The sequence below is a fragment of the Zootoca vivipara genome, chromosome Z2 (genome assembly GCF_965207765.1).
Source record: "Zootoca vivipara chromosome Z2, rZooViv2.hap1.1, whole genome shotgun sequence".
Classification (NCBI taxonomy): Eukaryota; Metazoa; Chordata; class Lepidosauria; order Squamata; family Lacertidae; genus Zootoca; species Zootoca vivipara.
In genome coordinates this window covers 44,602,272-44,614,507 of record NC_142585.1, presented here as the reverse complement: position 1 = coordinate 44,614,507, position 12,236 = coordinate 44,602,272, and the positions used below count along the sequence as shown (strand labels likewise).

The following is a 12,236-nucleotide window of genomic DNA, read 5'->3' as shown; positions in this document are numbered from 1 at the left end:
CCCATGAATCAAAGTCTCAGCTGAATCTGTGGGGAACATTTGGAATAATAGAAACTCTTTGGGCATTCTGTGGTCTATTACAGGTTTCATTCACCAGCTTGAGGACTGCTTCTTCCTTTATGTTCCTGTTGCACAATGCCAAATGCTATGAAGAAGTGTTACACTCAGAGATTTTGTCCATGTTTTAAAGGCAGTGGTATTGTTCTTGTACAATAAGCATTAACATTATTACATTTATATCCCACCATTCCTCCAAGGAAATCAGGGTTCTCCCACCCACCCATTTTATTCTTTGTGACAGTCCTGTGAGGTACGTCAGGCTGAGAGATGCTGACTGGTTTGAGGTCACCCAGGGAGCTTCATGCCTGGGTGCAGATTTGAACCCTGGTCTTCCAGGTCTTAGTCCAGCACTCTAACCATTGCACCATAGTGTCTTCCATCAGCCCTAACTCCCATCAGCCCCAGCCAGCATGGCAAATGGTCAGCGATGATGTGAGTTAGAGTCCAATGACATTGGGTGGATAGCATGCTGGCTCACCCTGTTATGCTTCTTCCTTCAAAGTTAGCCTTTCTAAGCTAACTTGCCTAGTGCTGTTTTGCTGATGCTGAATCTATAAGTTCTCAAAATGTGGGAGGGGGGAGTAGGGAAGGAGCGAGAAGCGGGGGGAGAGAGAGAGAAGAGATGGAAGCTACTTAAGGATTATAACTCCCAGCTCAATTCAGTAGGATCTGCAGGTGCTAGACATGTCCTTTTCTTGTGAGGAAAAAAAGGGAAAAGATCGTGACCTGAATCTGCTGCCACCGCCCTCCCCTTTCCTGCTGTGTCCCATATATCATTCCTATTGACTCCAGTGCTATGTTTATCCTCTCTGACAGCTGCCACTGTTCCCCTCTTGCTTGAAAATTGGGTCAGACAAAACTGGGTGATTCACTGCCATTGGGCAAGGAGTTCTAATCTGGACAGGCAGCCCAGAAGAGAGTGGCCTTTTTCCTATGAATCATTATGACCAATGTGAACAAGCGGGTCCTGCAACAAACTCTTGCAGCATTTTCTCACCTCCTTAATAGAGTGCTTCTGTTCAGGGTTCCAGCCAGCTAGCCACAGATTCTCCAGTCGGAAGAACTCTTCGTTGTTGTCTATAACTTCTTCAAACTCTACGGTTAAACTAGCTGTGCTGATACCTCCCTCCTGTTCTTTGGTGCCCACATTCCTGGTGGCACTCATCACCACAGCTTGCTATTGGAGAGGTCAAAATTATCTGCATCTGGCTCTCCGTCTGAAGAGCTAATAGGGCCATCCCATTTTCATCCTAAACCCTGTAAGGTAGGTTTGTGTGAGAAAGTAACACCCCTGGAGCAGTGGTGGCTGGTGTTGGTTGGAACCAGTAGGGTTAGAATTCCTACCTGCTGAATTCTACAGGGGGCAACACTGAGACTAAGGAAGAGAAGGCTGTCCGTCCGAGCAACCCTCCTACACAGGTTGTTAGGTAGGAAGGCAGTCAAGCGAGGGGAAAGTGCTGGTTGAGGACAGACTGAGATTGATAGGGCAGTGCCCCATTTGCCATATGGCCTGGCCTCTACTGCCTTGCAGTCAGGATTTGAACCTCAGCCTTTCTTATCTTCACTACATAGCATTTCAGTTCTATTCTACCTACCTCTGTCACATACACTGCTAAGCAACTGTCAGATTCTGTAGCAGCTAGTAAGACTTAGTCCAGAACTGTTTTTGTATTGGATGAGTACTATATAAGGTATTTTATTTATGTATTTTTTTAAAAAAATTGTGCTCCTTTCATCCTTTTTAACCCCCTTCTTCACTGGCTATTTGTGTCCTGGCTGCACTTACAGTAGCCATGGTCCCTATTCCTGTTGGGTGCCCTTTCTCCTCAGTTTTTACCTACTTTTGTCTTCGTAGTGGTTAAGAGCAGTAGACTCATAATCTGGGGAACCGGGTTCACGTCTCCGCTCCTCCACATGCAGCTGCTGGGTGACCTTGGGCTAGTCACACTTCTTTGAAGTCTCTCAGCCCCACCCACCTCACAGAGTGTTTGTTGTGGGGGAGGAAGGGAAAGGAGAATGTTAGCCGCTTTGAGACTCCTTTGGGTAGTGATAAAGCGGGATATCAAATCCAAACTCTTCTTCTTCTTCTTCTTCTTCTTCTTCTTCTTCTTCTTCTTCTTCTTCTTCTTCTTCTTCTTCTTCTTCTTCTTCTTCTTCTTCTTCTCCTCCTCCTCCTCCTCCTCCTCCTCCTCCTCCTCCTTCTCCTTCTCCTTCTCCTTCTCCTTCTTCTTTTCATCTCTCCCCCACCCACCAAGATGCTAGATTGAGGGGCTGAACTATTGCCCTCACTCTGATTTGGCTTCAGGCAGCATGGAGGCCAAATTATTGCTGGCATGCAGAGGAGCAAGTTGCTCCACTTTGTCCTCACAGCAACTCTGCGAGACTGAGAAATAGTGACTAGCAGCTATACAGAATCATAATGGAGCCAAATCAGACTGAAGGCAAACATGCCTGCTCTTCTTCTGGGTAAAATAATGGGGTACCCATCAGGAGCTGGACATTCATTTACTAAGTTAAAATCCCACCTTTCCTCTAGAAAACTGAAGCTACCTTGTTCTCCCTCTCTCTATTTTATCATTGCAATGACCCTGTGAAAGCAGGTTAGATTGTGTGATGGTGACTAGCCCAAGGCCACTCGGTTAGTTTTCTGGCCAAATGGGGATTTGATACTGGCTTCCCAGTCCAGCACATTAATCAGTAAGTGGGATAGACACATTAAGTCCCATTCACAGCCTGCCTACGCTCATGAAATTTAACAAAAGGGGAAGTGGGCTTTTCACAGACAGCAAACATGGTTGTGAATTTTGCCTGGCTGGGGGTGGGGTGGATTTCGGCTGAGCCTTTTCCAGTTAAGGTTTTTGCCAACCTCTCTAGATCACTAAAGTAACCCCTCCCAGGGACAGGGCTCAAACTCTAGAATGCACCCATAACTGTCCCCTCCTTTTTGCTCAGCTCCATCTTGTGAATCCTGACTTCTTTCCCCTTCTCCTCTGGTCAGCTGGCAGCTTTAGAAAAGTGCCATCCAGAACCACAATGGCACAAAGAGGATGGGTGACTGACCAGCCCACATTCTGTATGCCTGTAGTTCACTGGGGCTTGTTGGTGTCTCAGGCTCCTTTTTCATCTACCAGCCTGAAAACCCCAGACTTTGACGATAAGGCCAGACAAATCTGGGCAAGGGAATTATCATAAAGGATTCCCTTTCTGTACTGCTTCCCATGGAGCCAGAAACTGACGTGAGTCTGACAAGCAGAACTGATCAGGTGTGAGGAAACAGCTGGGAATCCTCCTGGAGCCTCCGGCTCACAAACAGAAAGCTGCAGAATTTGATCTAAAGAGAGGTAATGGAAATATAGGTATTGTATGTGTAGGCCTGCACAAGCCTTGGGCCAGACAGGGGGATTTAGGCTCCACACACAGATCTTGGAAGCACCACCTTGTATTCTTATTCCTTGACCCGCATGTCCCATGGAAGATGGAGAATGTTTGTTTTCTCCTGCCCTGGAGGGTAGTATTTGAACCCATGGATTCAAGTTACAAGAAGAGAGATGCCGGTGAATCATCAAGAAGAACCTTCTGACAGCAAGAGCTGTTAGGCAGTGGAATAAGGTAAAGGACCCCTGACCATTAGGTCCAGTCGCAGACGACTCTGGGGTTGCAGCGCTCATCTCGCTTTACTGGCTGAGGGACCCGCCGTTTGTCCACAGACAGCTTCCAGGTGATGTGGCCAGCATGACTAAGCCGCTTCTGGCGAAACCAGAGCAGCGCATGGAAACACCGTTTACCTTCCTGCCAGAGCGGTACCTATTTGTCTACTTGCACTTTGATGTGCTTTCGAACTGCTAGGTTGGCAGGAGCTGGGACAGAGCAATGGGAGCTCACCCCATCGCAGGGATTTGAAGCGCCTACCTTCTGATCAGCAAGCCCTAGGCTCAGTGGTTTAGAGCACAGCGCCACCTTCTTCCTTCAAAGTTTTAAAGCAGAGGTAGTATGGCCATTTGTCATGGATGCTTTAGTTGAGGTTCCTGCATTTCAGGGGGTTGGACTAGATGACTCTTGGGGTCCCTTCCACTTCTACAATTATATGCAGTGGTGTTGCGGCATTTCCTGGCACCCGTGGTGTGCACTGGGCAGGGCACAAAGGGCAAACGGGAACCGCCGTGCTAACCCAACCCTTATCGCTGACATTACCAAGCAGGTGTGCACTGGGTGGAGCGTGTAGGGTTCACAGCCCCACCCTCACCACTAGAGCTAAGCAGAGCCGTGCTGCACCGCCTGCCTGCCCATGCAGGAAAGAGCCCAGCTTGCCAACTTCGGGGCTGGGGACATGCCGGCCAGGCAGGGCGGAACAGGGATCCCTGTGTGAGTGCACCTTGTTTGCGTCCTCTCAATGTGTGGCTGGGGCTAGTCCCCTCCTAGCCCCAGCCCCATGCCCATGATTCTGTGAGTCTATGAAAACAATGCTGACAAAACCAGGGCATTTTCTTTCACTTCTCCATTCATTCATATGTCAGTGAATGTTGAAAGCAAAGTCCATGGGTGCAGCTGGCGTTTTCCCTTCATAGTCGCAGGCTAGTATTTCATCCTCTGCATCAGCAGTGGGGAACCATTTTCAGCCTGAGAGCCACATTCCCTTTTGTGAAACATGCTAGGGGCCACATCCCAGGGCATCAGAGGGGAAAGTGGCTAGAGAAAGAAATGTAAATGTTGCCTTTGTACATCAAGCTAGTGTGGTGTAGTGGTTCAGAGCGGTAGACTCGTAATCTGGGGAACCGGGTTCGCGTCTCCGCTCCTCCACATGCAGCTGCTGGGTGACCTTGGGCTAGTCACACTTCTCTGAAGTCTCTCAACCCCACTCACCTCACAGAGTGTTTGTGGTGGGGGAGGAAGGCAAAGGAGAATGTTAGCCGCTTTGAGACTCCTTTGGGTAGTGATAAAGCGGGATATCAAATCCAAACTCTTCTTCTCTTCTTCTTCTACACACATTCACATGCCCAACTCTGTGTCCTCCATCCAGACAAGCAAGAGGGCATGGTCTGAGCTGGTCTGAGGGCACATTCCAGCCAGGAAAACAAAATACTTGAGGAAGGGCCAGTGAAGGTTGTGGCCTAGGGAGAAAGTGTGTGGCCTGGGGAGACTCCTGAGGGCCAGAGAAAGAGGGCAGGCATGCCACATTCACACACCCCAAGCAAGAGGTGTTCCTACCCCTGCTTCACATTTTTCACCCTGCCCTTCTGCCAAGGAACTCAAGGCATTTTTGCAAAGGTTCTGTTCTAGGGCTCCAGACTCACAAGGAAAATGCGCAAAGTCAGGAGCCCCTGAAACACACATGCACCTGCAAGGCAGAGGGTTGCTTACTGGCGTCTGGGGAGGTCGTGTGTGGGCTCTTGGATGTTCTTGCTATTTTCCCAAAGCCTGGTAAGGGAGGAAAACCTGCTGGGTGTGCGGGTGAGAAATAAATGAAGAGCATTTACTTATTTTTTTACCCCAACCACATAAGGCTGCAAACGTGTAAGTAAAGCAAGTGCCAATTGGGGGCTTACCTTACTGTATTCAGAAGTGAAGCTTCCTAATTCACACTTTCCAAAACAATATGTGGCAAGTGTATAGCAGCCTTAGGAAATGCCTCAATTTTTGACCTTGAGCCAGAGTAGATGCAAGTCTACCTGCCTTGCAGCCTGACGCCTGTTATTGCTAGCATTGCTATACAGAGTGGACAGAAAGGCATTTGACCTGGACACACTCCTTTTATATCCATTTGTGTTTATGTTCTAAATGGTGCCTTCTGGAGCTTCATACGTCACAGCATAACCTTATAGTAGCTGGCTGATGTGATAAGATCTTCAACTCAGCAGAATCCAAGCTGAACTATACTCAGTTTTCCATGCCCTCAATTCCATGCCCTCAATTCCTTGCTTATACTGTGATCTCAGAGTAAGGTTTAGCTGCCCACTAGCCACAATCCCTGAACTGCTAATAAATTGAAATAAATAAATAAAAACACAAATAGAACCCATACACCATTCCTTCTAATAGCAAAACTCAGGTGACTTGAGTGCCTATCATTTTGGAAGCAGAACAGCGCCGTCTTAAGCGCTCCCGGCGCCGTGGTGTGCTGGATCCCTCCGGCGCCCTCCCGCCCCGTTCCGGCGCCCTACCACCCCGTTTCCCAGCGCAGTGGGCGGGTGGGCGCCGCGTGGGTGCAACAGGCACTGCTGCGCGGCAGGCGGGCGGGCAGGCGCAGCTGCGCGGCGGACCGATCGGCCAGCGGGTGGGCGCAGCTCGCGGCGCCCTCCTGGCGGGCCGGCGCCATGGTGCCCTGCGCCACCCAGCCTGCACGTTGGGCCGGCCCTGAAGCAGAATGAGGGAGCACCTAGAAATAAGGTATCAGTTTCTACATATGCAGGAGTCTCCATAGGTACAATGAAGTGTGAATGTTTGCAATTAAAAAGGAAACAAATGAATAAAACAAGACAAAGACCTGTCAGCTTCCAGGATATTCAGAATGTTGAGGGTTGAGTCGGACCTTGAATTTTTACTGTCTCTTTTCTTACGCTCAATTATTTTCAATAGGCCTCCAGCTAATCTTTCCTCAGTATTTACAAGAGAAATTTGTGCAGTCAGCATTGAGCTACATAATGTGCAATGGAGAGGGAGAATATATATGCCGAGACAGCCAGTGTGGGTGTCAGTGTGCAGAAGAATTCCCACAGTGCAACTGTCCCATCACCGACATTCAGATCATGGAATACACATTGGCCAACATGGCAAAATCTTGGACAGAAGCCTACAAAGACCTGGAGAATTCAGGTAATGAAGAGGAAAGGAGAAGGCGGGTTTCAAAGGAATTACATACTAAAACTACCCAATACCAGACCCAGATATTTGCCCAGCTGGCTGTGTATCATCTGCTCCAACTGACAGCAGCTTATCTAGGGCAGATGTAGTCAACAAGGCCATGAGTATCCAATGTGGTTCCCTCCAAATGCTGTTGAACTACAACTCCTATCATCCCTGACCTGCAATGGCATCTGGAGGGTGTCATGTTGGCTTTCCATTATGGTTTCAGGCAGAGATATCTTCCCTCACCTGGTTCCTGATCATTTTAACTCAAGGATGGGGGGCCTTGTTTTCATTTTGAGGGCCACATTCTGTTCTGGGCAAACCTCTGGGGAGTCATATACTAGTGATAGGCAGTGCCACTGACAAAACCAGGCTTGAGGGAAAATGTGAGATTTACCTTCATATGCCACACACACACACCAGCCAAGCAAGAAGCATTATCAGAGTTCTTGGGCAGATAGCAAGATAGCAGGTCAAAATACTAAAGGAGGGTACGAAGTGAGGATAGTAGGGGATGTAGCCTGGGGAAAGTCCCAAACGGTAGATTCCCTGCCCCTGTTTTAACTGGAAATGCCAAGAACTGAATCTGGGACCTCATGCATGCGATATATGGACTCTAACAATAATTTCATATTCTCCCCAAAGTTTGACAAACTATAAAAAAAATAGAAAATTAAAGAGGGCATCATGCCACCCAAAACAACAACAAGAAGAAGAACTCCTCCACCCTTTCTCTGTTCTTGGCTTTATATGTGTCTTTGTGTATTTCCCAGACGAATTTAAATCTTTCATGAAGAGGCTACCTAACAACCATTTCCTGACCATTGGAAGTATCCACCAGCACTGGGGGAATGACTGGGACCTTCAGAACCAGTACAAACTCCTGCAGAGTTCCATGGAGGCCCAACGCCAGAAGATCCAGCGCACTGCCCGCAAGCTTTTCGGCCTCAGCATCCGTTGCCGGCACAATCCTAACCACCAGCTGCCGCGGGAAAGGTACTGGTCATCCTTATTTATGTAAGGGGTGATATACTATATTTAGAGAGTGCTTGATCCATGCATTAAGAGTTCAACATGTTTATTGTATATCACTTTCTGTGTAAGAAGGGTGCAAATCTTTGTGTAAGATGGGTGCAAACCTTTTTTATTATTATTTGCTCAGATTTCAGTAAACAAAAGTAGCAGGAGAGACAACTGCTCTTTCTTTCTCCATCTGAGCATTGGTGCAAATTAGGCAAGACTCCAGCTCTCTCTATAGCCCTCTATGCTTACTCGAGCATAAGGGAGACAAATTCAATTCACTTCCCATTTAAGCATGAACCTACTTAATACTCACTTTGCAAAACAGTACATGAACTGAAACAATGCCATTCTTTTAAATTCACAGTTCTCAAATTTTGCAGTGTTGTTCTCCAGCCAAGTAATGAACAGTAACTCCCATTTTACACCTCCTTTACTTCATGATCACAGCTTTGTGCAGGTGTGGGGAGGAAAAGTAAGTAAGTAAGTAGGTAAATGGGTGGGTGGGTGGAGAACTGTGGAAACCCACTCTCCATTTACAGTATTTTCCCCATACACCTGCACAAAGCTGGGCCTCTGGCAGCATCTCAGAGCCCTCTTGCCACATTCCCAAAACTTGATAAGCAGTGCCCACTGCTTTGGAAATGAGGCTCAAGGTTTCTGCCAGGATCCTAGAGCCCACCTGTCTGCTTCCCAAATTTGGACAAGTGTTTACTGGGATTTGGGATGGTGGCAGAAGGACCCTGAGAAACTGCCAGAGCTCTTGATCTTCCTTCCCTGGGCTCCTGGCTTTATGTGTGGGGTTGTTGTTGTTGTTGTTGTTGTTGTTGTTGTTGTAGTAGTAGTAGTAGTAGTTTTGTATGTTTGGACCCCAAAAACCAAATGCTTGAGTAAGGTGAGAGTTACCTGTACACAGAAATGCATATACTGGGTGTGCATCTATTAGTGAAACTAACATGAAAGAAAGAAAGAAAGAAAGAAAGAAAGAAAGAAAGAAAGAAAGAAAGAAAGAAAGAAAGAAAGAAAGAAAGAAAGAAATTAATGTAAGGAATATGCTTTGCAAAAAATACATATACATATTATGTAAAATTGTATAAAAATGTGTGTATTAGGAGAAATTCACACCAAAATTATACATTTTCATGAGGACTTTTTTATAAAAAAAAACCCTCAGAAAGTGGGATTTGTGGTAAAATGAACTTAAAAATGAGAAATGGAGAGAAACTGAAATTGTAAGATTTGCCTAATCTTCCTTTGAGGAGAAAATGGAGGAGAAATTGTGGTTTGTCTAGTAATCAAAAATGATATTTGTGAATCCCTGTCCACAGGGCAAGAAATCAGTCTGCACAAAACTGCACAGATTAGAGAAAATTGCACACAATATGTATACATTACTGGAAATAATACTGCAAAAATGCATTATGTTAGGGGGAATTGTTTGCAACAATGTGTGGAATAGGAGCAATGTGTATGCAAGTGCTATGAATTTTCGTGCATTTTTAAAGAAAAATTGCAAACTGATTAATAAATGGGGCAAATGGTACAAAAGATTTGTAAAATTAAAAATGGATAGGGGATAAATGACAGGTTTGTCCATTCTCTACTTGTGTACATGAATGTGGGACTTTGGTCAGCATTATAGATAAGTGGCTTCTCCTTGTCCCATTTTGTTGGTAGGAGGACTGTACCGCAAAATGGGAGATGTGCGAATTTTTCCTGGATTGCCCTTGGTGCCCATGTGGCTTCTGCCACCTTTCTCTTTCTCTCTGGAGAAGTAAATAGAGTTGGGAAAGGAAGACAGAAAACTGGCCCCTTTCCCACTTCCTCTTTTATTCTACTTGAATTTGCTTAGTTTGGTTCACATTAAAACGTGAACCAATTCTCTCCCCTAACTTTAGGAAGCAGGCAAGCTGAGTCCATTCAGGACAGGAGGCAGTTTTTCAAGTAGCATAGGTTTCAGATTATGACAGCAATTTTGTGAAGAAAGTTAGTGTGTTTTCTTCAACAGATACCCAGACTCAGCTTCACGGTCCACTGTTCAGCCTCTGTCTTTGCCACACATCTGACATGAGTTTACTAGAATATACCTTGCACAAAATTAGACCCAATATGGCCCCATGCTGGGGCAATTTTGACTGTGTGAATGCCCCGACCGAGACAGCAGCATTTAATATGTGCCGCTGACTTTGAAAAGATGGAGTGGTTATATTAACAGCGTGACACTCTCTGTCCCATTCACAAAGGTCTAATAGAAATAGCATGTTCTATATTCAATTATAGCCTAAAGGAACGTGCTGGCACTCAACTGCCCTTCCGGAAATGAAGCAGAATAGAACTGAATGCTGAAAGGGAAAGTTGTGTTCAGCCAATTTTGATGGTGCAGGAAGGTGTGAATCCAGATTTTTAGAAAGCTATACTCCCTCCCAGTTTCACTTTTTGTTTTTTTATCTATAGATTTTGTTTGCCAAACAAGCAGAGCAAATGAAGTTAATTAAAAAAATATAATTAAAAGTGACTCAAATGGAAATTGAATCAAATGCTGGATTCATTTCCTTCTTCTTTTTGCTGACCTGTTTGTGTGATTTCTGAATGGGCAGGCTGATGCATAGTTTGCTTCAGGGAAGGCTGCTAACTTTGCAGGCTGGAGGGGAGTAATAGATTTAAGAGCTCTGAGCTTGACTGAAGATATATGGGCCTGTTGTGCTTTGGGTTTTGTTTTGCTTTGCTTTTTTTCGTTTTGTGAGAATGCGAGAGTAGCTGATGCAGGCGGATGAAAATACGGCAATTGGCAATATATGATGATGAAGAGGGGCTTCTGCAAAGTCAGGTCAGATGTTCAAAACAATGTATTGAAATATTTGTGGGATTCAGCTAGGACCACATATAAAATAGCCACTTACCAGCTTGCCAGTAAGCAGCAGTTGCAGCCCAATGTGATGCCTCCTCTCTCGCATAGACACACAGTGTCATTTTCAAATGTTTCCCCATCCCCTCCAGCCACCACAGAGGCTCATGGGTTCCCGTCAAACCCATCCTTCAGCCAATCCGTGGCGGTCTGAGGGTGGTGGGTGGGGCATGGCCATTTACTTAGCCCGGCCGACCACTCAGCGCAACATTCAGTTGGCCGGGAGAGTCACCCACCTTTCCCCTCCCTCCATTAATAGTTGATTACTGCTCTAACCATTTCTTTTCAGCTAGCCAGGCTTTGCTGTGTTCTTTTGACGGTTGCCGTATTCAGAGCCAGGAAGGAATTTCCCCTGCTCTGCAGGTTTTGCCTTCCCCATAGCATTAGTCACAACTTTGGCGATTTAGGCGATATAGTTCATCCAATTGGGGTGTGGTGAAGTGGTGACTCACCCACCCCCTGTTAATGGTGACGTTAACAGGGTACCCCGTTAGAGGCGTCTGGAGGGAAGTCTCTGTCCAAAAAGCCAGTTGTTAGGGTTAGCGGGCCATAGAGCTTACCTCAGCGTTTGGGGGGCCATCCACATAAACTTGCATTTTGTGATAGAGCCACCCCCAGATAGACCCTGTCGTGCCTCAGTCCTCCAGCAGGGGAGGGGCTGAGAGGGATACGCACCCAAAACATATGCCAAGGCTTCTTATATCTGAAATCAGTAGTGGCCATTTCAAATGCCAGACAGTTGTGTCTATTCATTTTACCCCTCAGCGGTTAGGCGCACTGGGCAGGGGGACTCTGTGTTTGGGCACCCCACCAAGCACAACTTTCCTACATCTTTTTCTTCCTCTACCACCTAAAGCCTAGTAAGTGAGGAAAACCTGCTGGGTGCATGGGTGAGGAAAAAATAAATAAATTGAGAGACGTGGGTGGTGGGTATCCCCATGTCTCCATTTTTTTATTTTATCCCCCCCCCCATGTAAGGTTGCAATTGCATAAGTAAAGTGAGTACAATATGCAAGCTCACTGCATGCAGAAATGTGTGAATCCATCAAAATTTACATACAGAAAAATATTTCTAAGGAGAAATTTGCACTAAAATTCTGATGAATTTTCACACACACACACACACACACACACACACACACACACTAGTTGGCCCGGGCACGCATTGCTGTGCCTGACTCAGGGTCCTTGTTTCCCAGGAAAGGGGGAGGATGTGTCAGTCCCACTGTTGACTATGTGTTTTTCCTCTCCCCCCCCCCCGTTGTGTCTCATCCCTGTGATTCCTCCCATCCTGTTGCGACCCATGAGGTATCCCGTCCCCCCTCCCCCCACCCCAGGGTCATCCCTGTGACTCCCCTCGCCCTGGCTCAAACCATGACCTATTCGGGCCCCTCCACCCCCCATCCAG

The 12,236-nt window shown here is 46.6% G+C and overlaps 1 protein-coding gene across 1 annotated transcript in view; it reads left to right on the top strand.

Annotated features, from left to right (window-relative positions):
• Window positions 1–12,236, top strand: part of BRINP1 (BMP/retinoic acid inducible neural specific 1) — a 110,590-nt gene that overhangs the window by 89,587 nt on the left and 8,767 nt on the right. The window contains exons 6-7 of the mRNA XM_035114125.3: window positions 6,634–6,870; window positions 7,677–7,899. Coding sequence (XP_034970016.1) covers window positions 6,634–6,870; window positions 7,677–7,899 — 460 coding nt within the window. The remainder of the gene's footprint in view (window positions 1–6,633; window positions 6,871–7,676; window positions 7,900–12,236) is intronic.